The sequence below is a fragment of the Manis pentadactyla genome, chromosome 1, assembly GCF_030020395.1.
Source record: "Manis pentadactyla isolate mManPen7 chromosome 1, mManPen7.hap1, whole genome shotgun sequence".
Classification (NCBI taxonomy): domain Eukaryota; kingdom Metazoa; phylum Chordata; class Mammalia; order Pholidota; family Manidae; genus Manis; species Manis pentadactyla.
Genome location: NC_080019.1, coordinates 176775111 through 176801629, shown reverse-complemented (window position 1 = coordinate 176801629; position 26519 = coordinate 176775111). Strand labels below are relative to the sequence as shown.

General features: G+C 40.5%; 3 protein-coding genes and 1 long non-coding RNA gene across 5 annotated transcripts in view; 2 read left to right on the top strand and 2 right to left on the bottom strand.

Moving 5' to 3' along the window:
- Nucleotides 1-157: 157 nt before the first annotated feature.
- FBXO40 (F-box protein 40) lies at nucleotides 158-18461 on the bottom strand. 2 transcript variants are annotated; one of them, XM_036883370.2, is made up of 6 exons: nucleotides 18345-18461; nucleotides 18125-18236; nucleotides 13145-13303; nucleotides 8425-8457; nucleotides 5657-7561; nucleotides 158-3241 (listed from the first exon to the last, which is right to left on the bottom strand). In XM_036883370.2, the coding sequence occupies exons 4-6, from the start codon at nucleotides 8425-8427 to the stop codon at nucleotides 3026-3028; spliced, it is 2124 nt and encodes a 707-aa protein (XP_036739265.2). In that variant the 5' UTR covers nucleotides 8428-8457; nucleotides 13145-13303; nucleotides 18125-18236; nucleotides 18345-18461; the 3' UTR covers nucleotides 158-3025. The 2 variants fall into 2 exon arrangements, with proteins under 2 accessions (XP_036739265.2, XP_036739264.2); XM_036883369.2 differs by lacking the exon at nucleotides 13145-13303.
- Nucleotides 18462-18563: 102 nt separating this feature from the next.
- On the top strand, nucleotides 18564-22354 carry LOC130683921 (uncharacterized). The gene is made up of 3 exons (XR_008998059.1): nucleotides 18564-18694; nucleotides 21313-21348; nucleotides 22297-22354. It is a non-coding gene; the product is annotated as an uncharacterized LOC130683921 (long non-coding RNA).
- Nucleotides 22355-23602: 1248 nt separating this feature from the next.
- Nucleotides 23603-25528, bottom strand: ARGFX (arginine-fifty homeobox; the record flags this gene model as incomplete). The annotated part of the gene is given in 3 exon segments (XM_036883412.2): nucleotides 23603-24296; nucleotides 24299-24608; nucleotides 25359-25528. Coding segments are annotated over 3 exon segments (753 nt in total), but the record flags the coding sequence as incomplete, so codon positions are not given.
- The window catches only part of POLQ (DNA polymerase theta), a 144942-nt gene continuing 143126 nt past the window's right edge, over nucleotides 24704-26519 (top strand). Inside the window, exon 1 of the mRNA XM_057503105.1 lies at nucleotides 24704-25368. The gene's annotated coding sequence lies outside the window, so the exon portion shown is untranslated. The remainder of the gene's footprint in view (nucleotides 25369-26519) is intronic.

Below are 26519 nucleotides of genomic sequence, written 5' to 3'. Positions count from 1 at the left end.
GGTAAATCACCATAGATACACACTATCTCGTTCTTCACTTCAGGTTGATTTGACATCACACACAGATCAGACTTTTACAGTTGTCTTCCTGTTACATCCCCAAGTTCCACCTTGCTTTTCACTTTTCCCTTTGTTAAAAGACAAATTTCTTTTCTTGATCCCTTTGCTATTAAAGCAATGAGGTCTTTTCTGCCTCAGTTCTACAGACCTCACCCTCCACATTTGGGTGATCCCTGCTCTGGACTGACTTTCTTGGTAGTGATACTCACTGAGGCCTCGGCTCATAGACATCTCCCCATCCAGGCTCCTATTCCTGGGTATATAGTCCCTTTGCATCTTCTCAACTGCTTCTTAATCTTAAGCCATGTCTGGCTGCCTTGCCTCTGTCAGATAATGCTAGTGGCTCATGCTGTTCACTACAGCCTCTTCTCACTAATCAAATCATCTCCTGTCAAATCCACAGTCCCTCTAAAAGGTTTGCCTCTTGCTCCAGCAGCCTTCTCACCATAACGAGCACATTATCTGCATAGACCAGCAGAGACCCGCAGTAGTCCGGTTTCCTGCAACGTGTATGATCAGGTACCTTATAAAATGTGGTTGACGATGTCCTTCAATTCAGTACTGCTCTGAAGGCAGCACTTTTGTCACTGGAAGTCACAGAGTAGCTCGGGCACTTTGCTGGCTCTCCTCTGAATCTTGGGCTGCCTCAATTGTGAAGGAAAAGCCCTCTGCCCTCCTCCTTTCTTATACTTCTCATCTGTCTACAGTAGCCCTTGATTTCCATCTCCTTGGGTCTATATGCTCCCCTTTCTCTCTTTTTCTAGTAATGTAAGAAACCCAGAGTAGACTTAGGAGCCTTCTTCCTCCACAGAGAAAGGACCAGGTTCACAATGCACAGCACTGAGACCTGGGGAGTGCCTCCTTTTTTCCCCACTTCAGTGTTTAGTTATTTCTGGTTATTCATTTTCACTGAATAAAATCTTAGCTCACATTCTATTATATTTTTAGAAAAGCATGCCTTATATGGAAATGTGAAATATAAACCAAATGATAAGAAATAGGAAAAATAGAGATATATTACCAATAGTACCAAGTGGTCCATTATGATGAAAAGATGGGCATGTTTCTACTCTGGACTTACTCTAACGCTTTCTTGACTCTTCTCAGAGGAGTCATCTGTTGTAACTCCACCAGCTCTGGGCCATGTTCAGAGACTCTCAGGCAATAACAAGCATCCAGGTCAACTAGACTCCTTTTTGTTGGCTAAATTCTTTGTTCTCTGCTTCCTCAAAAGGTCTGTCCTCTTTTCATCTTCTTTCTCACTTGCTTGAGTTTTGCTAAGACTGCTGGGGAAATGGCACCAATTAAGATGAGAGGAATATAAACACAAGAGTAATAGTTCCACTTTCCTGGCTTCAGCTACACCTGGAGAGAGCTGAAGGGATATATTTTTGGACACAACCCAAGGAAAGGAAGCCACACCAAACATGCCACCTCCATCTGGTTCCCAACCTAGAAGCACTATGTGTCCAAAACCTATTTAGTAAATAAAGTGCTATGTGAAATTATAGCCATTGTACATAACTATGTAAGATTTCACTGTACTGAAAAGCTTATCTTAACTTACTGTCACTAGCATGTCATCCTTTAAAGCAGTGGTTCTCAACCAGGAGCAGTTTACTCCCAGAGGGTATTTAGCAATGTCTGGAGACATTTTTGGCTGTAGCATCTGTGAAGGTGCTACTGTTTATTGGATAAAGGCCAAGGATGCCTCTAAATATCCTATAACACACAGGAAAGCCCCTTATGACAAATAATTATCCAGTTCAAAATGTCAATTGTTCCCAGCTTTAGGGGATACCGGTTTCTATTATATATTTTTATTTTACTTTTGTTTTCATGAATGTTCACTGTTTGTTACCAAAAACCATCAGCATCACCCATTTTTTGACATACTGGAGTCATGACCAGCAATAAGTAGGAGCAGTTATAGGGAACCACTATGTTCATAGGTCTTCCTTCCCAAGACACCCTAAGAGGTACTCAGGTGGTATCTGAGACCTAGAGACTGGACCACAGGCACTGCAGTGGGCCTTGTCTGGACTTTGTCAAGTGCATGGTCTCCTTGGGTTCCTTTGTGCATTCTGGCACGACACAGAAGTCAGCATTAGTGTCTTGAGGTCATTTCAGATATCCCAGGATGGTGCTGGGCTATACCTATGCTCTCCCTAATCCAGACCTAGAATATACTTTTCAGAAGAAAAGAACCTTGACTCTCACTCACTATTAAAATGTTTGAAAGTAGGCTTGTGGCTTTTTGTCCTAGTTTTCTCAATAAATACAGTGTCTTCTTTGGACTCTTCATTTTTCAAGGCTGTCCTTTTATATGTTGCCAAGATTCTACAGGACAAACACTGTGACCTCATTTCTGCCTCTTATCCTTTGGCCTGTGATGTCCTGGAGGGAGCTCTGCTCAGCCAAGTTTTCTACTCTGTTGGGCTTTGTTTGGACTTTTTGTGCTTAGAGGCAGTGGGGTGATGAAAAGAAGCCTGGACTTGACTGTCAGGAAAACCCAGTTCCAGAACCTTCAAACTATGTGTCCTTCACTCTGGGTACCCTGGGAGGCACCTCAGTGGCCATCCCTACATTGCCTGCCCATAAATTTGAAAGTGCTTGTAAACTACCAAACTCTCCACAAAAGCACAGGCCTGTGCTGGTTATGGAATCTCACTGCTCTCTCATCTCCTAAGCGATGACCTCAAGTTACCTATTTTCTCCTCATATTATTTTAGGGGAAAAAAAGGAAGGAAATACGTTATCAGTATGGCACTATAGCAATTGTACAAACCATGGCTTAGGAAATTCTTATACCTTATGCAACTGCTCAGGTTTTGAAGGACATCGCATGTTCCAATACACCCGATAAGCACATATGCAGTTTCCAGAAGAAAGTCCTCAAAAACCACACTCTGTACTACTGTCAGTAACTCTGAGGGGGAATCCAAGAATGCTGGCATTTGAATCTTTAGTAGTTGTGTCTTCCTCGTAGTCTGGCTCTAAAGGTGGTGACTAAGCTCTCTTGGGCCTGCTCATGTTGCTGACACATGCTGGTCAAAAGAATGGGGTCAGTCTTGTGCTCTACAGTGTTGAAAGGACAGACCTTCAGGTGCTCAGACATGGAGGCAACTTCATTAAACTCCCAGCTCTTGATTTTGGAGAAGAGGCTGCTGAATTGCCATATCTGTTAGGAAAGATAGAAGCTCGACAGTGAACATTGGGGTAATACCCTTTACCTGATCTTATTTGAACAGTATAGGGAACCGCCTTTCTTCCTGTTCTTAGCTTCCAAATGCTAGAGACATGTTAGTTCCTTCTCTCATTCAATTCCTAGTTCCCCCTTCCAATTGATAATCTTCCCAGCCAGCCAGGTAGTTGTATGGAAATGACCAGTACCAATCTGCAATACTCGCTCCAACTCAGCAAGAGTGATTAGTTCTGGAATAGACACATGGTTCAAATCCAGACGATTGGTGTCAGTGAGATTCTAGTCCAGAACTTATTTTCAATATCAAGAAGCAGATTCTCTTTTTCCCTCTGTAGGGGAGGCTGTAGTGTTAGGAGTCACTGGCAATTACCAGGGACCATCAAGCAAGAACTGTGTCTTAGAATGGAACCATTCTAGAAAGTAAAAAGTTCATGTGGAGACATTTTGAGCTGCTAGATCAAACCTTACCTGAATCCACTGCATTTGGACTTTTTAGTTATATGGGCCAATAAATTCCCTTTATTGTTTATACCATTTTAAGTTGGTTTTCTGTTGCTTGAAACTAAAAGTATCCTAACTAATAAGAGTCTCACTAGAACAGAAACCTCAGGAGAACTCTAGGAGTCTGGTACTCAACCCCCCTCTGGCCTTTTCACCTAGGATGTGATGGCAAAGTCACTAGTTTAAAAATCAGGCTATGAGGGTAGGCATAACCTAGTATCCTTTCAACATGACCACTTCACCCTCAGTTTCTTATCAGTGTTCCTATGTAAAAAAAGTGTTTGCTGGGATCTGAGAACTATTTCTCTTTTTACATTAAAAAGCCATTTTAATGAGCATATTTTAGTTCCAACTGAATTATTTTTCTTCCTTTCTGCAAGGAAATTCATTTGTCTGAAAGGATATCTAAGAGTGGTCAGCAAACATTGAACTGGGGACATCTGTGAGCCAAAAAAGAGTGAAATTTCCAGTATGCAAATTAAGTTATTTGCATCTGATTTTATAGAAAAGATATAAGGCAGTTCTAGCTTATACAGTTCCTGAGGGCAGGGTCTTAGGTTCATTCTTGTTTATTGCTAATATGTGCTTGGATGGCAGTCAGTGTTTATTTAACACATGGATGCCGCATTGATACATGAGGGAGAGTCTCATGATTATTCTTTGAAGAAAGTTGCTCAGGGAATAAACAATGGAAAATATGCATGATGTTTTAGACATAATCAGTAAAAACAGATGTAAACAACTCCAACTCCCAATGCCAGTTTGTACATACATACATATTGAGAAGAAACTCAACAGTGAGATTATGAAATTGTTGACCTAAATGGGCATGATATATTTGTGGTTCATATTACCAACATATTTACCATGAAAAAGGATGCTAAGGGCACCTTAGCGTACAATGAATTAGGAGTTTCACTTCTGTATGGTACAAGCTGACAGAATTTATAATACAGTTAAGCAAGCATCACCTGATCAGGAAAAAGGGACAAGGCTTTTTCAAAGGGAAAGATTCTTTGACTCATGTAGCAGAGCTTTTTTGAAAAATTAAATAGGCATTTGAACCAGAGGAAATCAGTAGACCAAATTATTTTAGAATTTCAAAATTCTGTTAACAAAGGCAAAAGCTATTTTAAAAAAAATTAGTTGACACGGGACTGAGAAGAATTTGTTGGCAGGAAAATGATGGCACACACAAATTGGGCAATTTGAAGAGAGTTTTAAAAAGGAATGATGAACAACTGTGTGGGCAGGATGTAGGAAAGCCACAAGATACAATGCAATATCTGGGCTATAACAATCTCAAGTGTTACTACTCTAGGCCTGAGAAGGAAGAGAAGGGAGGTCACTGGAACCCAGAACGAGTAACTGCATGGACATGGACAGAGCCACCTGGTACAGTCACCTTCAGTGGAGGCACATGGCCAGTGCAAAGTGTCACAGAAGGTAGAACGCCTCCCTGGCTAGGGAGGAAGCCAGAAAAATAGACATGTCCATCTCACTCTTCTCTCCACCTCCCTTCTCCTGTGGATACATTCCAATTAGATTACCCCAACTGGAAGCTGGAGGGCAAGGCAGCTGGTTGAGGCAGTCTGCAGAGACCAGCTTCCTGGTGGACAGATCACAATGGAGAAGGCTGGAGAATGAATCATGCGGCTGTCACACCTAAGATATCTAGCAGACATACATAAAGTTAAACAGGCACCGCCATCTGTATTGCCATTTATTTGTTCATAGGTCCGCATTCCCTACTAGACTGATATCCTTGAGTTCAGGGATTATGACTTCTCAGTAATCTAGTACAATCCCAGTGTCTAGAACAATTCCTGGCACACAGAAAGCACTTAGTAAATATTTGTTCAATGAATGAATGAATGAGGGGATACTTGCCTTTCTGTGGACTCTCCAGGTAGTGCCTCCATGGGAATACCTCTTCTTCCATTGCAGGAGGACCATCCCTCTCTCTTGTAACAAAGTGGCACAGATGTTCCTCATCAGCACAGATACCTGGGAGAGCTGGGACAGGCTGATGCTGTCCAGGAACCCAGCAATGTACTGCAGAACTTCCAAGGGAAGGCTGGTTAAGGAATTCTGGCCTTTTCCTCCATGGGCTGAAAGATAGTTGTTCTTCCTTCCCTCACTCAGCTCTGAAGCAACCTCTGGCTTGATGACAAAGTTCTTGAGCTCCTGACTATAGATCACTTTTGCCTTTTGCCCAGGGGGGCGGAAATGGTTTTGGATAAATGTACATCCCAAGTAGGCAAGAGGGCATCGATGCTGGAACCAGCCATTGAGACATGACTGAATGTCTGTGTGGACATTCTTAAAGTGTAGAGGGAACTCATCCCTCCTGAAGAATTTGTTGCATGTGAAAGTGAAGGCAGAGCTGCTCTTATTGTGTCTCCTGGTCACACACTCACTGTGAAGCTCCACATGGAGCCCACTGGGGTTGGTAGTGGTGAGGTCAGCCAGCACGGTACCAGAGGAAAACTGTTCTGGCTCAAAACTGTATGTCTGTGTAGCAAAATCCATGAACAGCCCATCAATGCTCCTGGATTCAGAGATGATATGACCTTTGAGTTCTCTTTCTAAAGCACATAGGAGGGTGGTCTTAATGAGATCTGATTTGGGCAGGTCCTCCACAGTAACCCCTAAATCTGAAGTATCTACTGCCTTGTGTTCACTTGGTTTACAACTTGACATGGCGTCTCCGATGCGAGCCCGCTTCCCAGAGTAGCTCACAGGAACTTTGAAGGTGTAAACAGTCTTCACTTCCTGAGCTTCAAGGTTGCCATAAACAAAGTCTCTCTCCTTAGGCGTACAAGCAGGCATCTGACCAAAGTGAATAAGCATCCTCCCATTGTGCACCAGATACATGTTATAGTCCTTTGCATCTACAGCTGTTTTCAGTCTTTCTAGAACACCATCCTGCCAAGGAGCGAGCCCTGTTGTTTCCACTGCTGCATGAAAGTCCTGCTGCTTCTGGTTTCCCTGTGCTTCTTTCCCTTTGGCTGTGCCCTCTCCTGCCATGTCACTACAGTTGGAAATCTGTTCTTTCTCTGGACCATCTCTGCTCTTGCCCTCACAGCTGGCTGAAGAGCTTGTTAAAGCAGCGGCTGCATGTTCTTTGCTGAACATATTTTCCCACTTATCAAACTTGACCAGGTCAATCCCTTCTTTGGTTTTGGCTAATGCCTCTCGTTCTTCTTGACTCAGCTCTGCCATCTCTCCATTAGCTGCTGATAGAGAGCCATGAGGTACCAAATCGGCATCTGCTCCACCTGCTGCTCCGCCCAGGTCCTCCCAGCTGGCTTCTCCATTCCTAGGTTCCTCCTCAATGGGCTCTCTAGTTTCTGGGAAAAGTTCTACCATTTTCAAAGATCTAAAAAGGACCTTCTGATCCTGGAGGGCCAGGGCTGTATCCAAACACTCCTCACTGGGGGTCTCTTTCATGATATTCTCGTGAAGGGTTGTCTCAGAGTCCACATTTGGCCAGCGGTTCCACTCCATGGAGCAGCACACCACACTGGCGGGACACGCGTGCAGGTGCTTGGCCAGTTTGTGGTGGGACATGGAGAGGGGGCAGCCATATTCAGAGTTGAGGCATGGAACCTGCTCTAAAGGGCAGAGGAGCTCGTGCTCTGCTGCTTTGCACATGTGGAAGGTAGCGCCACAGGACAGATGGCAGTTTACTACCAGGCAGGAGACACTGGGCTCCACAGGAATGTGGCAGTGACGGTTGAAGCATTTCTCACAGTGCTTGTGCTGCCCAGCTGGAGGCCTTCGTGCCCTGCCCTGGAGACACCAAAGGCAAGGGGAAAGAGGTAACAAATGACTGCTGGAATGACTGTGTGTCTGTGGCTCTGTTTTCCTTAACTTACTTCCTATTTATACATGCTTATTTTAGGAACCTTAGCAAATACAGAAAATCATAGGGAAGAAAGCAAAAAATCACTCATAATCCCACAACCCAGAAATAACAACTAACACTCTTTATTTTTGGTAATTTATTCTATGTATGTAGTAGATACGTTTTGGATAGAAAAAAGAAAGCTGAATGTAATAGACTACAATGTGGATAGTTATTTTGGGGTTGTGGATTATGGGTGATTTATATTACACAATACTATGAATATAATTTTGCATCCTGCTTTTTAACTTGCTACTATAACATGAGGCAGGCTGTTTTATTAATTATTCTTTGCAAACTTTTTTTATAATAGTGGTGTAACATTTCAGAATGACTGTGCTTTCGTTCATTTAACCTACTAGGGGACTTACTAGGAAGCCAGGAGCCTGTCTGGTTTTGTTCACATCTGTGTCTCCAGCACCTGTCACGGGTCCTGGACCATTGTAAGTACTCAATAATATTTGCTGAATGAGGAATGTTAGTCATTTAGATTACTGCTGGATTATTTTGCTTTTGCATTTGTAAAGTTTTACTAAAAATCTTTGCTCACAAATCTATCTCAGCCTTCTATTTTCCCCTTACTCTGTGTTAATTTCTATGTTCTGCTCTAGCATTTCTGATTTGGTAAAGAGCCAGTAAATATCATCAGACCATAAGGACAAGTCTACCAGTTGCTTAGGCTACAGGCTAAATGAAGCCAGACCTGGTCCCTTGCAAGGTGAAGATCCAATAAGCACCTGGTACTTACCATAGTTTCCTAATTTCTTCTTGCTTGATAACTCTAGGGGAAGATATGAATATGAATGATGAGTAAGAAAAGTAACAGACTTCACATACTCTCTTATTTAATTCCTTCCACCACCCAGGATATAATTTACCCTATTTTAGTGTCCAGGTAATGGAAGCTGGAGAAGTTAAATTGCTTGTCCAAGGTCATATAGCTGCTAAGGGACGGAATCAGTTTCCAATCCGGGGCATGCTAGCCCATGCTCTTTATTCTAACCCACACTCACTGCCCTCTGATGGGGCGGGGCAGTTTGCCAACCATGGGATGTGTAACTTCTGCTTCCTATAACTTTCCTTCATTGTCTACCAGTAATTATCCTAACATTTTAACCTCCCCACCACTACCATCACATACACATTTGGTCCAAGGTACCCTACTAGCTTTCTCTCCCACTGGGTCTCATGTCCACTTAGAAGTCAGTCTGATATCCATTGGTACAAGCATCTGTCAAGTGCCTACAACCTGTCATTCACCCTGGGAATTCACCTGGGCTGCAGCTAGAGCTAGGCTCAAACCCCCAAGCCCCAGGAGGAGGCTGAATGGGGACTCTGGCAAGCAGAAGGGACGATGCCCTGCCTTCAGGGAAATGTAGCTTCTTGGCTCTGATCAGTTGGTCTCATGTAGGAAGATGCTGCCAGAGCTTCCGGTTTTTCCAGAGAAACTGGGGATGCAGATTTGTGTGAGTAGGTGGGGGTATAGTGTAGTGGCCAGGAGGCAGATGCCCAGGATTGAATGCTGCCACAAAAAGTCATTCATTGTGAGACTCTGGGAAAGTTACTTTGTTCATCAGTCTCCCCATCTGTAAAGGGAGGACAGTAACAGTACCTATTTCAGTGCTGTTGTGATGACTAAGGGGTTAAATACCTGAAACTCTCAGAACAGTACTTATCCTGTAGGAAGTGGTCTATGCATGTTTGCTATTATTAAACAAGTGTTTTATATTTCACGATATTGAAGAATATTTTATTACATAATATATCAAGATAAAAATCCTTGGAATTTTAAATGTTGGCAACTAATTTGATTTTTAAAAGTCATCTATTTGGGCTAAGGGATAACATGCATGCAGGCTACTGAACCTGTAGATTGCCAGTTTGCAACACCTGGGCTAGAGAATTCGTAACATAATTTCAGCATTGTGTTAGTCTGGGATGAGTGGGGTGGAGTGGTATTAACACCCCAAAATCAAAAGATGCAGTATTTTAATACTTTATTTTATTTTACTTTAGGATTTTCCAATTCATTGTGGGTGAATTTTCCTTCTTCTTTAAAAAGAAATTAAAAATACAGAAAAGGTGAAGGAATATATACAATAAACACCCTAATATACTCTACCTGGATTCAAAAATTGTTAACATATTGCCACTTTTGCTTTCTTTCTCTCTCTCTCTCCACACATTTTTGGCCAAATCACTTGAAAATAAGTTGCTGATATCATGACACCTCATCCCTAAGTACTACATATTTCCTAAGAATAAGGGCATTTTCCTTTGAAACTACAATAACATGATCTCATCTAAGAAAATTAAAAATAAATTTTTAATCTCATATAACATGCTGTCTATATTTAACTATCACCAATTATCCTCAGAATATCTCCTTTTTATTTTTAATTTTTGAACCAGGATCCCTTTGAGGTCACTTTATTACACTTGGTTGGTAAATCTTTTAATCTGGAGAAGTCCCCTCAACTTTTGTTGAGACAGTCTTAAATCTCAAGGAAATTATATTCATTTGTTCATATATTCATTTGTTCACCCATTCCTTCAACAAGCATTTATTGGTTACCTATTATGTGCCAGTAAGTGAACATAAGGGTCACAAGTACAGCTTCTGAAAATGGTTCTTAAACACCGTTGTTCATTAGAATCAGCTATGATACTTGTTAAATCTATAGATCTGCAGTGTTAAGTATGGTAGCTGCCAGCCACCTGTGGCTATTTAAATTTAAATTAATCAAAATGAAATAAAATTAAGAATTCAGTTCCCCAGTCATATTAGCTACATTTTAAGTGCTCAGTAGCCACATATGGTTAGTAGCTACTCTCTTGGACAACACAGAATAAAACATTTCCATCTTCATAGAAAGGCTCTATTGTACAGCACTGCTAGAGATGCAGGCTGCATCTCTATGACCTGAGTGAGGGTTTGTCCTGGAATTTACATTCTCAACACATTTCCTATCTGATGCTGCTGCACTGAGACTACTGAGTGTGAAAGAGGGATCATGCCAGAGTGCTCTATACTCTCATATTCAGCCTCATTCAGGAGGCAAGTGAGAAGTTGCGAGCCAGAACATCAATCAGACTCAGAGCTGATAGAAGATAATTCAAGGTGTTAAAGTCAGAAAGGGCTGTGATGGTTGGACTGAGATGGAGCAGAACAAGATCAGGCAAGAGGATGTCTTCTGGATGCAAAAGTCCAGCTACCTGATCTTTTGTCACAATTTACAATCAGGCCTCTGATAAATTCCAGATCACACCTGGGGAAAAATAGTCCATTGAGAACTTACTGTGGAAATTCATAAATATTAAGTGGAAGTATCTGGAATTATTTGGTACTTAATAAGGAGTCATTTAACCCTGTCACTGGGTGTCAACTAGTAGTAGTGGGCAGATGGAGAGGAAGGACCTGGAGTTAGAAACTGCTACAAAGAAAATATGATGGCAGTTTGGATGGGTAAGACTGATGGCAGGAGAAACAGGCAAGATAAGATGGAGAGGGGACACGACAGAGAAGGCAATGAACATTTGTGTTCTGTCTGGAGACGGGGAAAGAAGAGGAGTCAAAGTTGATGATAAGACTTTGAAGTAAGAAGAGATAACATTAGAAAATTAAAAAATAAGTTTGAAGAAGAAATTGTTTTGGGAGGAAAGATAAGTCCAACAAGTTGCTTGAGGTGATGACATCATGTGGATGGGAAGCTGTGGGGTTAGAATGTAGAGGTACAGATTTGGGAATTATCCCCCTAAAAGTGAGAGAGGAAGCTATAACTGGAGAAATAAGAACAAAGAATAGAAATCTGAGCCCTGAAGTACACAGCTAAGTATGACCACTGTGGGGATGTTAGGAATACGTAGAGTCAGAGAAGGAAGAGACCAGAGAGCTATATGGCCCAGATGTAAAGGAAAGGGGGAGCAATCGTTTAGAATGCTGCCACAAGAGCTGCGCTGACAAGGCCAGTCCCCAAAGAGCTCTTGCCAGAGCAAATGTGGCATTTCAGCCGTGCAGTGGGACCCCTGGCTATTCAAAATGTGGTGTTTGCTTGGAAGGGAGGGAAAGTCTTTAGCACATACTTCAATGTCAGCAGGGCCTGTGCCCTGGCTGAAAGAATGTGACCATCTGCTTGCTATTCATAAAAGATATTCATCAATAAGGATGGGGTCTGGATGACTCAGAGTCCTCTGCTGGAGTTTAGAAAGAAGTTTGGGAAAGAAGAGGTGGGTCATAAATGGAATGGGCCTATGTGAAAAAGCTACCAGCACCGGGAACTTCGTGTTTGCCAGCCTGGCTCTGGCACAAAGCTGAAACCAGTTCCCGGGAGGGGAAGAGCAGACCTGGCTAGTTCCGTGTGCTCCCTGTGTGACATGAGAACTCTGCCCCAGCAGCAGGGGTGTGTCTGGCTGGAGGGGTGGTGGTGATGAACTCTCAGTCCACTCCTTTCTTACCCTTCAGCATTATAAAGTGTGGTCCTTAGGATCAGTGTTATCAAAGCTGGAAACATTTGTGGTGGAGCCTTGTTGCTCTCCATCTCTTTGAAGTTATTTGAAAATATCCCTTTAAGAGAAAGAATAGTAATGAATGCAGGCAACAAGGATGCTGTTGTTTTTATGCTGCTATTTAAAGATCTGCCAGGCTCTGCAGCTACCAGGTAAGTGACTTTGAGAGAAGACATGTGCTGGCAGATGGACACAATGAGTAGACACCACTGTTTGGAGAAGTTTGACAGTGGAGGAAAGAAGGAAGAAAAATATAGCCTAAAGTCCTAAAAAAGTCACATCTGAACCTTTTGTTGTATATCTGGGGGTAAATTGTTCCCACTGAGTAAAGGATATTCCAAAAGTGTTGATACTCTAATTACTGCTGGATAAGCAGGGTGACCCAGTCATCCTGGTTTGCCTGGGACTCTCCTGGTCTGAGCACTGAAAGTCCCAGGTTGCAGGAAACCTCTTAGTCCCAGGCAAACTTGGACAGTTAAATGATCATCCTAGGTTCAAGCCAATTAGTGTTGCCCCAAGTTGACCAAATTAGACATTTCACTGGTTGCCTTTGGACATAAGATGCCCTGTTCTACTTTCTATTCCAGTGTGGTGACTGGATCCTTATCCTTCTGGTATTTGTCTGGATTTCCTAGATTGAGTGATTTCTTTGCATTTTGGATGTCATGGAGAAAGAGTAATGAATTTCAGTGCCTAACATGTGCTTTTACCTAACATCTCATTTAATCCTCACCATGACCATTTGTAGTAGCTATCACCATTTCCAGCTTATAGATAAGGGTACAAAGAGACCTAGGTTCATCTGGCTTCAAATTCTGTACTCTTTGCTCCATCACACTGTGTCCTTCAGAGACCCACAGAGATGTGTGGTTCATCGCTGTGATTTGGGAAAAAGCAGGCCCATGATTAGAGACTACCAGGGGAAAGCTTCCCCTCCAGTTGGGGCACAGAAAGGTCACTACCTGTATAATCTTTCCAGACTGTAGGGGAGTGGATGCTCTTCATTAGGAAGCACCTCCCTGCCTGTGACAATTTTTTTTGGTGCTCCTCTGGACCACATCTCACAATGTGCCCTCTGAATAGAGGAAATAAGAAGAGTGTCCAGGTCCCATGGCCTTGCACTTCAGGGAATACTGGGAAAGTGAAGTTTTAGAGTTAAAAATCTGTACTATGATATGGATTCTGAGATTTAAAATGAAACGTCCACTAAATCAAAGCATATAGAGTATAAAACTTCACTGTGAAAAAAATTGACCAAATTCTATGCCTGAAACAATGTGTGATTTTCCAGGTGCCATTTCCTCCTTCAGTTTCTGTGCCCCATGTTCATCTTTAAACCATTGCTTCTTGTCCAAAAAGGCCACATATTCCCCTGTTAAACATGAACTTCAGTCAAGTCTACAACGAAAACACTCTCACCAACATATGTTTTAAGGTTTCCCTGTCTAAGGGAGACAACAGTCAAAATAATATAATTTAGACTTAAGTAGTTCAAAGATCTACACAGAACTAGATTTTACTGGTTGTACTGGGTGCAGATTAAATGGAATATGAGTAGGTGGAAGGGTCAGGTATGTGAGTTTGAGGAATGGATATTTCTTAAGAGAAATAGGGAAGAATTTAGAACCTGGCAAGGGAGCAGAAACTTTATTTGATGCAGGTGTGGTGCTGTGCAGAAGCAAGTTAGCTAGAACAGTGCTCCTTAAAGTGTGGTGTCCAGACCTACGGGGTCAGCATTACCTAGGAGCTGGTCACAAATGTAACTCACTGGGCTCTACAGAATCAGACCAACTGAATCAGACCGACTGAAACCCACTGATTCCATCATAAGCTCAAGTTTGAGAGCTGGAAGAAACTCGATACCGTGCTCCTAATGAAGTACCTACGGCTTGGTTAGGTAGGGAAGCCTGATGAAAGACCTGAAAGGTCAGCAGGCAATTGGATCCATTTCTTTCTATCCCCACCACCTGTGCCCGGGTCCAAGCACCATCATCTCTCATGCAGTCTGGAGCAACAGCCTTATAATCAGTTTCCCTCCTCCCATCCTTTGCCTCATAATCCATATTCACCACAGAAAGAGTGATTTTAACAACTTTTAACATTAGGTCATTATTCCCTGCTTTACATCTCCAGGGGATTCTGGTCACAGTCAACCTCAAGACATCCTTATCTTGGCCTGCAAGAGTGTCCCCTGCTTTTCCCCTTTTTCTCCTTTGTCTCGCCTCCCTCCCTTGAGCACTTAGCTCCAGCTCTGTGGCTTATTCCTGTACAGGGCCTTTGTAGTTGTTCTTTCTACCAGAATTCTGCCCTGTATTTGGGTTATGAGCTCCTGCTTGCCATTTAGATCTCGGCTTACATGTTACCCCCAAGGGGTCTTTCCCAGCATGTCCAAGTGTAAAGTAAACCGATGAACATTCTCATGTATTGGCTAAGCAAATTTTGACCAAGTTCATCTCCCTAAAGCTAATTTATTCAACCATAAAATGCAGCTCATAATAACCCGTAGGACTGAGACAAATGAGATGAAGTAGGGACAGTGTCTCATATATGAGAGTTAACTGCCAGTCCCTCCTCTAGGAGGAAGGTCATTCTCGGGTCACCCTCCACGCGCAGGCCTTCATTTCTCATCGCAACACTCTGCCCGCAAAGGTTGGCCTTTGGATTTTCAGTTCTCCCTTCCCTCCGGTGCATCTTATAGCACTGCCAGCTTAAGTATCTTCAAACCCCATAAAAAAAAAACCCTTCATCTTACTCCTTTAAGACAGTGACCCCACTAAATCCCCTCTCCTTCCTTTTGACCTCTTGAAATCACCACAAAGCATTCCATTAACACTAAGAAATTCAAATAATACTGCTTCAGACCTGGAGGACCTTTCAGATGCCACAAAGGCAATTCGAGGGCATCTTTTTTCCGAGGCCCAAGTGGGTTGTTCTTATTGTTTACCTACATCATTCTGTTCATTAAGAAAAGTGAAAAGGAAGGTGTCAGTTGAGACTGGGCTTCTGTGGAGTCGGCACCACCTGCGGGAAGCTGCTGTGATGCTGTCCACCGGGACAGAGATTCGGATGAAGGCCGTAAAGTGAGCGGAAGTGCGCTGACTGATGTGTGTTTAGTCAACGAAAGCTCTGACCGGAGTATCAGCCAAGAGTATGAGTGGCCCTGAGAGAATGTAGGAAATGGTTTCCAAGGGCCTGAGAGAGGGGGTACAGCTAACGCTGCTCCCAGCGTTCAGTCAACTTTTATTGAAGAGAATTGAATTGAGTGAAACTGAATAGTGCCCTAAAGAAAACAGCATTTTGAAAGAGCTGTGAGAACACATTGCAACAAATTTAGGAGGAGAGTGTAATGATGTCAGATGTATGCTGCTTTGGGGCTTTTTTAAGGAAGAAAAAGAAATGTTTTCAACTTTATTAGGTTAATGCAGCCTTAACTGAATGGAAAAGACTTCAGCAGGCTCGAGTAATAACAATCTCTGAATGGTGCCAGATTGTTTTCAGGGTGTTGTACTTATTCTAAACTTGCAGTCATAAGTCAAAAATCTAGATTAGGAGGATAACCAGAAATCCTCTACTCACTCAGAGCTTCTAAAACTTCAGTGTGTATAAAAATCACCTGGGCGGTCTTTTTAAAATGCAGATCCTGATTTGGGAAGACTAGAGTGGGGCCTGACAGTCTTCTGTAGAACAAGCTCCCTACGATGCTGATGGTCCCAAAGACCTCAGTTAGAAAGGAAAGTCATTTCCTACAAATGGCACTGAGACCCAGAGAAATGAAGCATCTTGCTCCTCACCTTGATGTTTTATTGAGAGATTCTGCAGAAACCTGTAGAAACACACAGAGCTATCTCTATGGTGGTGGCCAAGGACATAGGGGCAGCTTCAATGGAATCAAGGGCAAAATAGGACAGAGCTTGGAAGAGTGAGGAAGAGGTGGTAACCAAGTGTTGCTGGCCAACAAGATCATGAGAAGGTATATAGCAGATATATTTATATCACTGACTCAAGAAAAGAGAATCGGATTAACAGATAATAGCTTTAACATTCTTTACTATAATTTGAAAGGTAGTAGGCAAACAGTGTTGATGTCAGGGAGGTATTTTTAGGCAAGGGGCCCTCTCAGCACCCTCATGTGATGTCAGCGACTAACTATTTTGCTTCCTCATATGGCTGGGTCTGGCAATCATTATTTACTCCTGAGCTTTAACTTCAGTGGAAGTGACAAGGTCAAAAGTTAAAGACCATGGATACTCTTTGACTCTTAACCTATTAACCAGTCAATTAACTAGTTACTTTAATTGTACATTGTTAATGAGTTTCCCTGCTATGGAGATATTTAATTCTATGGAAAGAAAATGTAAAGTTAAATATTAAAGTAATCCCCTTGCCTCTTGAGATCTTAACAAAACCAGTTGGCTGAGGATAATCCCCACATCTGGTTCTATAATCCTGGGCTTCCAGGCTTCCAGCATTTTCACTAGACCCTAAAAACATAACCATCATCCCCCAAATCTATTGAACCTCACCATTTGCAGTTCTCTATCCACACAGGTAGAAATCACTCTACTTTTAAACTTTCTAGTTACTTAGCTAGTTAGTTCTCATATCTTTAGATTATTAGTTACATACAATTAGTATAAACATTTTCAATTACTATTTTGTATTGGCGAAGAAAGTGCTAACTAGCCAGATTACCTAGGGGTAGCAGTGAGTCAGCCTGTCTGTTCGGCTGTTCCTAAACCAACATGGCCCAGTCTGGCCAGGCCAGCACCCCAGCATACACCCTGAAGACCTTGGTGCCATGGATACCCTGAAAAAATTAAATAAAGTCTTACAATGTTTTTGATTGTGCCTGGAAACAGGCATAATTACAACCCAGACACCTATAGCAGAGTTATAGAATACATCTGGAGGTTACGGAGGCAGACAGGAGGCAACCAGGCATTAGGGTGTCCAGGTAGGTCTCCTTTTACTTGGCTTTGGTGGTGTTAGCTTGTACATTGCAAAGTTCAGAGTGTACAGAATCCCTTTTGCTGCATAAGGTACTTCCAGGATGTCCTTAGCTGAACTTTAAACTATATAACACTAAAGCAAGGCCCAGAGGAAAACAGGAAAATAAACACTGCTCCCTTACCCCTGCCAATTTGTTTATGCATGCAACACTATGCAGTTATTCCAAAAGCCGGAAATAATCTATTTTAAAGCTTTCAATAACTCAAGTATCATTAATCATTTTACTTTTGTCCCTTTGGATGTGCAATTTTCAATTTTGTAAAAATTTTAGGTTTGGTGCAAAAGCCTGTAGAAGTTTTTTCAACTTGTAAAATACTTTCATGTCTATTCCATGCATGCATTTTGGATTGGAAAGCTGGGGAGGAGAGAGCACTAGTCAGGGAATATAGTCAGAGAAAAACAGATTTTAAACTCTGCAAGCAGAATTTAAATAGTACATGCAGTAAAGACAATCATGCTACATCGCAGTGATGCATGGGATGGAATGTACAGTACATGAAAATGACTTACAATAACAGAGCAAATGATTACTGGTGAAAGGACCACAGATTTTGGGCTGTGGAAATAGAAATTCTGGGTTCTGGGTCTTCCGCCTATTTCCTCACTACTCCTCACATACACCTTGATCCCCTGTCACCACTGTATAGCTTTAGAGGTATCACCTAACTACTCTGGTTGATTGTAGAAGAAAGAACCTGAACTGTCAGAAAGCAGATAATCTCTTCTTTGAATTTAGATTCAAAATGAGTTTACATATGCATGAGTCCCATTCGCAGCACCAACATACACCCCCCACCCCTGCTTCATGCAACTAATTTGCTTAACAACCCTCTTGCTCAGAGCAAAAACGTGATGTGCATCTCAGCCTCTGTCTCCATGTTTACTACTCCAAATGTCCCCTTGGTGCACCTGCTCACGTTTGAAAAGCTTACCTTAATGGCCCGGGCTGAGTCAGCATCTGCTGCACCTGCGTCCCTTGATTGTGAGCAAGCAGATCACAAGAGGTGCCTGGGGGGTGCGTCAGCTGCAGCAGAGGACAGAGTTCTGTTGAGACAGGGAAAGGAGAGAAAACTTCAACAGAAATAGTTCAAGTGTTTCGAAGTTAAAAATAAAACTATATCACAAGGGGCAATGTGACCGGGCTCAGCTTACAATTTTTTCTTTCCCCTGTTTTTATCAACACTTGTTCTCTACTGGAGTGGCATTTAGCAGAGGAAGCCAGCAGGGAAGTGAGGTTTTATATCAATGGGTTTTTCTTTCCCTTGAGGAAGGAGGAAAATCCTTTTAAGATGGATCATTTTCAAGAGGACAGCAGCCTCTCAGACTCCTGTGTGTGCAGCTGGCAGATCCAGCTGTGCTCCCTCTGGCTGGTGGGGCATTCAGGACAGGCTGCTGTTCTAATTACAACCATGCTTTTCACCTAGACCCACCACTGGCTGAAGCAGCAACTTATACAAGTGACATGACGTCATTTCTGTTTCTCCTATTTCTTGTCATGACAAGTAAGTGGCTGTCCTCTGCTGGCCCTATTCTTTCCCCCATGGTTGGGAAAGGGGCTTGGTAATTCAGAAATGAGGCAAAGAGTAAGTCCAGTGTGAGGGAATCAGAGGTGGTAGGAGGTTCAGCTATCACTTAGTCCAGCTCCTTCTTTTTACAGATGACGAGACAGAGGTTTAGAGAATTTTTGTCTAAGGTCGTACAGCTTGCTAGTGAAAGAGCCAGAGAAAAGACTCAGCTATTCTAACTCCCAGACTGGTATTCTTCTTTATCTCATCCTCTTCAATGAGACTCACTCAGCTATCTTCTGAGAAAGTAATTATATAATCCTGGCTTTGCAAATTTCTAAATATGTGGCTTTGACCAAGTATTTAATCACTCCCTACCCTGTTTTCCCAACTGGGAAATGGGGATGATCATGCTTGATGTGACCGTGTGTTAATAAGCTAACACATTAATGCATTAATGTGTATAAAGCACATGAATGATGTCTAGCACATATCAAGTGCTCAATAGTGCTATTATTTGAATATATAGACTAAAACATATGTACTAAATTCTGCTGTAATTAACAGACACAGAATTGCCCTTTCCCCTAGATTCTTCCATGCATATATGTCCATGTATGTAAGCATATTTGGGGTATGAACCAGCAGCAGAAAATTGTAAACATTTTGTATGTAGATCTTGTATCCTGAAACTTTGCTGAACTTGTTTATTAGTTCTACTAGTTTTCTTATAGATTCCTGAGGATTTTCCATATATAAGATCATGCCATCTGTGAATAGAGATATTTTTACTTCTTCCTTCCTCACTTGGATGCCTTTTACTTCCTTTTCTTGCCTTATTGCACTGCCTAGAACTTTTAGTACTATATTGAAAAAGAGTGGTGAGAGTGGCCATTCCATCTTGTTTCCTGTTCTTGATCTTAAGGGGAAAAGCATTCAGTCTTTCACCAGTGCAAAGTTACCTGTAGATTTTTTGTAGATGGCCTTTATCAAGTTAGAGGAGTTTGACAGTTTATTCTAGTATGTTGAGTGCCTTTATTATGAAAGTGTATAGAATTTTTTGGTGCCTATTGAGATGATCAGGTGGTTTTTGCCTTTTATTTTTTTAATTTGGTGTGTTACATTGATTGCTTTTTATGTATTGAAACAACCTTGCATTCTTGGAGAAAACTCACATGGTCTGGTATATAATTGTTTTTATATCTTGCTGGATTCAGTATTCTAGTAATTTCTTGAGGATTTTTGCATCTATACTCCTTAGAGATATTAGTCTAATTTTCTTTAAACATCTTTGTTCAGTTTTGGTATCAGGGCAATGCTGGTCTCATAGAATGAGGTAGGAAGTTCTCTACTGTTTTTTGGAAGAGTTTGTGGATTGTTGTTCATTCTTTAAATGTTTGGTAGAATTTAACTGTGAAGCCATCTGGAAATGGAACTTTCTTTGTGGGAGGTTTTTGATCACCATCTCAATCTCTTTACTTATTAAACTCTATTCACAGATGCTAAATTTCTTGTTGAGTCAGATTTGGTATTTTGTGTCTTCCTAGAAATCTGTCCATCCCTCTAACTTATCTAATTTGTTATAAATTATAAAAGTCATGTAATTGTTCATTGTATTCCTTTATAATGCTTTTTATTTCTGTAAGTTTGGTAGTTATATCCCATCTTCTGTTTCTGATTCTAGTTGTTTGAGTCATCTTTCTTTTTTTCCTTTGGTTGATCTTTTCAAAGAACTAGGTTTTGATTTTATTGACTGCTCTATTATTTTCTGATCTCTATTTCATTTATTTCTGCTCTAATGTTTATTTCTTTCTATCTGCTTACTTTGGACTTAGTTTGCTCTTCTTTTTCTAGTTTCTTAAGTTGAAAAGTTATTGATTTGAAGACAAATATATGAGACAGTGAAATAATCAGTGGTTTCCAGGGGGTAGGGGAGAGGGAGGGATGAATAGCTGGAGCACAGAGGATTTTATTTTTAGGGCAGTGAAATTATTCTAAATGATACTCTTTAAAAATTTGATGTATGGTTGATAAACAATATTATATTAGTCTGAAGTTTACAGAATAATGTTTCAACAATTATATACACTATGAAATGCTCAGCATGAAAAGTGGAGGTACCATCTGTTACTGAACAAAGTTATTATAATACTGTTAACTATTATTCTCTATGCTGTACTTTTCATCTCCATGGTTTATTTATTTTATAATTAGGGGTTTGTACCTCTTTATTCCCTTCCCCTATTTCACCTATCCTCCCACCCTCCCCAAATGGCAACCAGCAATTTGTTCTTTGTATTTATGAATCTATATCTGTTTTGTTTGTTTATTTTTTTAGATTCCACATATGAAATCATATGGTATTTGTCTTTGTCTGAATTTACTTCACTTAGTATAATACCCTCTATGCCCATCCATGTTGTTGCTAATAGCAAGATTTCATTCTTTTTTAATGACTGAGTAATATTTACTGTATATATATATACCGTATCTTCTTTATCCATTTATCTATGATGGCTAATTAGATTACTTCTATATCTTGGCTATAGTAAATAATGCCCCAGTAAACATAGTGGTGCATATATCTTTTCAAATTACTGATTTCTTTTTCTTAGGTTAAAGTCACAGAAGTGGAAATACTGGGTCATAAGGTATTTATTTACATTTTTAGTTTTTTGAAGAAACTTCATACTGGTTTCCACAGTGATTGTGCCAATTTACATTCCCACCAACAGTACATGAAGGTTCCCTTTTCTCCACATCCTTGCTTGTTGTTTCTTGTCTTGTTGATATTAGCCATTCTGACTGGGGTGAGGTGCTATCTAACTGTGGTTTTGATTTGCATTTCCCTGATGATTAGTGATGTTGAGCATCTTTTCATGTGTCTGTTAGCTATCTGTATATCTTCTTTGGAAACATCTATTCAGGTCCTCTGCCAATTTTTAAATCAGATTGTTTTGGTGCTAAGTCATTAGAGTTATTTACATATTTTCCCATTAACTCCTTATGTGCTATATAATTTGCAAATGTATTCTCCTATTGATAGGTTGCATTTTCATTTTGTTGATGGTTTCTTTTGCCATACAGAAGCTTTTTACTTTGATATAGTCCTACACACTTGTTTTTTCTTTTGTTTCCTTGCCTGGGGAGCCACATCAAGAAAAAAAATGCTAATGCCAGTATTCAAGAGTTTACTGCTTATATTTTCTTTTAGGAGTTTTATGGTTTCAGGTCTTATATTTTGTTCTTTGTGATACTGCAATGGTGGATATATGTTAGACATTTGTCAAAATCCAGATAATGTACAACACCAAGAGTGAACCCTAATGCAAACTACAGACTTTAGGTGATAATGATGAGTCAGTATAGGCTCATCAGTTGTAACAAATATACCATTCTGGTGTATGGGTTGTTGATAGTGGAGGAAGCAGTGTGTATGTGGGAGCAGGGGTATATGCAAAATCTCTGTATCTCCTGCTCAGTTTTGCTATGAACCTAAAACTGCTCTATAAAATAAAGACATTAAAAAAATCAAAAGTGGAAAAAAAAACAATAAGCAAAAAAGCCTCACAGCTGAAAGGTCCATATTTCTCTCCTAGGTCTGTAATCTTGCCCTGCAAAATCCCTCTGCAATGACCCAGAAGGTGATGGGTAAGAATTGCTGCTACTGTCTCTGTAAGTTTTCCCCACTAAATGCACATCCTGTCATTATTCTTATTTTATAATGTATGCTACCAGATTATTCACATTATAATTTCTTTCATGATTGATTAATTACTTAGAAATATGTTTTCAAATATCTAAATGGAGAGGTTGGAGTTTCTTCTAATTAAATTACCTTATGATTAAAGAATGTATGTTATCGATTCATTTGAATTTGTTAACACTTATGGACTAGATATAGTCATTTTGAAAAGAATTTGTATTTTCTGTTAGATGCAGAAATCTACATATTTCCATTAGACCATGCCTATTAACTGCGTATTTAAAAATGTTGTTTTATCCATTTGACCTATCAGTCACTGAGTGTACATTCAAATCTTCCATTATAATTTTGCATTTGTTGAGCTTCCCCAGGAATTTCATTAATTTTTCTTCATCTATTTTTGGAATATGTTGTTAAATGTATAGAAATTCAGAATTATATCTTTCAGGCCAATTGTTCATTTTGTTCTTAGATATCTAATATACTTTTACTTCCAACAAAGTGTTTTGCCTTAAAGGTTAATTTGACAAATATGGATATAACTATGCCATCTTCTTTGTTTAAAAAAAGGCCAGTGACTTGAGATCTTATTTTCTTAAATATAAGCTTTTGCAGCTGTAAATTTCCTTCTAAGCACTATTTAGCTTCATCCCATAAGTTTTGGTATGTTGTGTTTTTGTTTTCATTCACCTCTCAGTATTTCCTAATTTTTCTTGTGATTCTTTCTTTACCCATTGGTTATTTGGGAGTGTGCTTTTTAATATCCACATATTTATGAGTTTCATGAATTCCTGAATTTCCTTCTATTGATTTCTATTTTCATTGCTTTTTATTTAGAGAACATTCTTCATATGATGTCAATCTTTTAAAATTTATTTATGCTTCAAACACCTTTTATTCAAAACATCTCCTATGTTATTATTTTTTTGAAGTTTTGATTTTTTCTCTACAGAGGTCTTACTTAATCATTAGTTAATTCCTAGATACTCATATTTTTCTTTGAGAGGTGCTTATTTTCTGTGTTTATTATTGGTGTTGAGAAATGCTATTAACTTTGTAGGTTGATCACATAGGAAAGTTTGCTGAACTGTCATTCTAGAAGTTTGACCATGGGTTTTGTTGGTTTTCCTAGACGATCACTTTGTCTTCAAAAATCTATTTTATGTCTTCGTACAGCAGCTCTTACATTTCTTACTATGTGTGAACTTATAGTATAAGAAAACTAGTAGTGATGGTGATTTCTCCCTAAATTTTGACTAATACTCTTTAGAAAACCCCATACATAAGCTTTGGAAATACAATGTGAGTTTGTAAACTATTGCTATTAAAAGTGGATGACCCCTAAAAGCTACTAGTCCTCTTTTTAAAAGACAAAGGTAATTTTGGGAAAAGGGGATTTGGGAAGTTTACTGGACATTTAAGGGACTAGGAAGGCCTCTCCTCAGGGACAGTTATGGGACCGACTGTGTAGTACTGAGCTATACTTAGAAAACTCTAGCTTTTACAACGTTTCTATGGAAATAAGTGACATTCAGGTTAGGAAGCAAACAAAGGAAAGAGGCACATGCAAGAGACATGAAGGTTTTTTTCTATATGATCTTGTATTTATGAATACTTGGATCAGAGAAATCCAAAGTCTACTGTACTGGAGGGGTTCTGGAATTCCAGGCTGTCTCTTAGGTGGTAGGATGAAATGCTCCAGCTTGTCCTACTGGACCAGGCTTGCCCAGGAGATAGACCTATGGCTGGACCATAAAAGATGTTAGGAGAGGAACTCTGTTTTTCTGGCTGGGACCTTGTGGGTGAAAAATATTAATATAGACAGTGGAAAGAAGACCTGGATATCTCATCCTCATCATGAAGACAGTACAGTTGTATGATTTGACATACAATTGTATGTCATAGGCATCAGAGAACAAAGCAGGAACTGAGGCCATTAGCCTGTCCAACTGAAGATCTTGCATTTGGACATCACTTGTGGGACTCTCAGAGATGATAGCATCCCATGCCAAATTGGAAGGGCCTGAGGGCTGAGGTGGAACGGGGCTATAGAAATCTGAAACAATAGGAAAAAGAGGAGGATTGGCTTATGCTGTGCACAAGGAGGGCATGTTCTTGGCTAGAAGGATCTGGTCTCATTGCTTCAGTGATTGTTTCTGCTGCTTCCTCCTCTTGAATCACCGGTCCTGGAACCAAACATGTGAATTGGCAAGAGGGGAGGTTACAGTCTGTTAATGGAGGTTTCTCCTGCATGAAAAAAAGCCAAATCATAACCTTCATTTCCTCTCCATCACCATGATGTTGGGTTCTGAGAAAGCAGAGGTGGGTCAACAGGAGGGACAGTGAGGGATCAGGACTGGGACCCCAGAAAAGGAAGAAGGACAGAAAGGGGTTATGTCTCAGAGGTTGTGCTGGTGGTTCAGAGAAAGGGTCATGATCTCTAAAGAGAAGCTGGTCAGGGATCTAGGGATGGGTGGGGAATTTGAACAGAAGAATTTTCAAGGAATATTTTAGGGGTCCTTTACAATGAAGAAGATTCTAAAAAAATTTTCGGGGCCTTAGCTGACTCAGAAGTTGGGGTGTTGTTTGTTGGTAGCATTATGAATAAACAGATTACAGGGTCTTGCTTGAGAAGACTAACTGAGGAATCTATCTGGATGAGAGTCCTTCCTCTCTTTGAGCTCCATAGTATAAGACCTCTGGAGTTCTAGTTCCAGTTATACTACTTATTATCTCTGACTCAGCCACTTTACCCCTTAACAGTTTTCTTCATCTTCAAACAGAATGATAATGAGGCTAACATATACAATATGCCAATTGGTGCTAGCACACAGTAGGTACTCAAAAAATGAAATATTATTATTGTGTTACAGAGAGAATTTCAAGGCTAAATAGTAGGATGTGCTTTGGATGGAGGGTACCAACCACACCTCAAGGGATCAGACAGAACTCTATGATGACTCAGGTAGGTTGAGTTTCAAAGAAAGTTCCTTCTGGAGATTTTTATCTGGAAACATGATATGGCTAAACAGAGCCTCCAACTCTTCATGCTCTGTGTGGGTAAATGAGGTGCATTCTTGGTGCTTCCTCCATATTACTGTAGAGCAGAGAAGGAGAAGTGCTGGTTACACTAACACTACGCCCTCCCTTCCAAAACCCTCCTTAAACACAGCAGTGAATCTCCCATAACTTCTCTTCAATCACCTTGGAATCCATCATGAGCAGATCTGTGCTCTCAGATATGTAAAAGCTCATCTTCAGGCAGAAAGAAAATATCATATATCTGATAAAGGATTTGCATCTGTAATATATAACAAACTCTTAGATCTCAAAAATAAGATGAACATTCTAGTTAAAACCTTTTAATCCTAATTAAAAGATTTGAATAAGAAGCTTGCCAAAGAAGGTATATAAATGGTATATATATATTCCAATTGCTGATGGGACTATAAACGATATTGTAACTCTGGAAAACAGTGTGGCAGTTTTTTATTAACATATCATTGATATACAATCTTATGAAGGGTACACATGAGCAACATTTAGGTAACTACGTTCACCCATATTATCAAGCCCCCCCCCCACCCCATTGCAGTCACTCTCCATTAGTGTAGAAAGATGCCACAGAGTCACTCCTTATACTCTCCATGATACACTGCCTTCCCCATGACCCACCCACATTATGTGTGCTAATCATAATGCCTCTCAATCTCCTTCTACATCCTTCTCCACCTACCCACCCCCACCCTTCCCCTTTGGTAACTGCTAGTCCCTTCTTGGCGTCTGTGAGTCTGTTACTGTTTTGTTCTTTTAGTTCTGCTTTGCTGTTATACCCCATAAATGAGTGAAATCATTTGGTACTTGTCTTTCTCTGCCTGGCTTATTTCACTAAGCATAATACCCTCTAGCTCTATCCATGTTGTTGCAAATGGTAGGATTTATTTTCTTTTAATAGCAGAATGATATTCCATTGTTTATATATACCACACCTTCTTTATCCATTCATCTACTGATGGACACTTAGGTTACTTCCATACTTTGGCTATTGTAAATAATGCTGCAATAAACATAGGGGTGCATGTATCTTTTTGAATCTGGGATCTTGTTTTCTTTCGG

Excerpts from the sequence above, each read along its gene's own strand:
- FBXO40 (XM_036883370.2), bottom strand. Across the intron at positions 3,242-5,656 it reads CCTGGAGAGTCCACAGAAAG|ATATGGCAATTCAGCAGCCT; the intron begins GCAAGTATCCCC and ends CTTTCCTAACAG.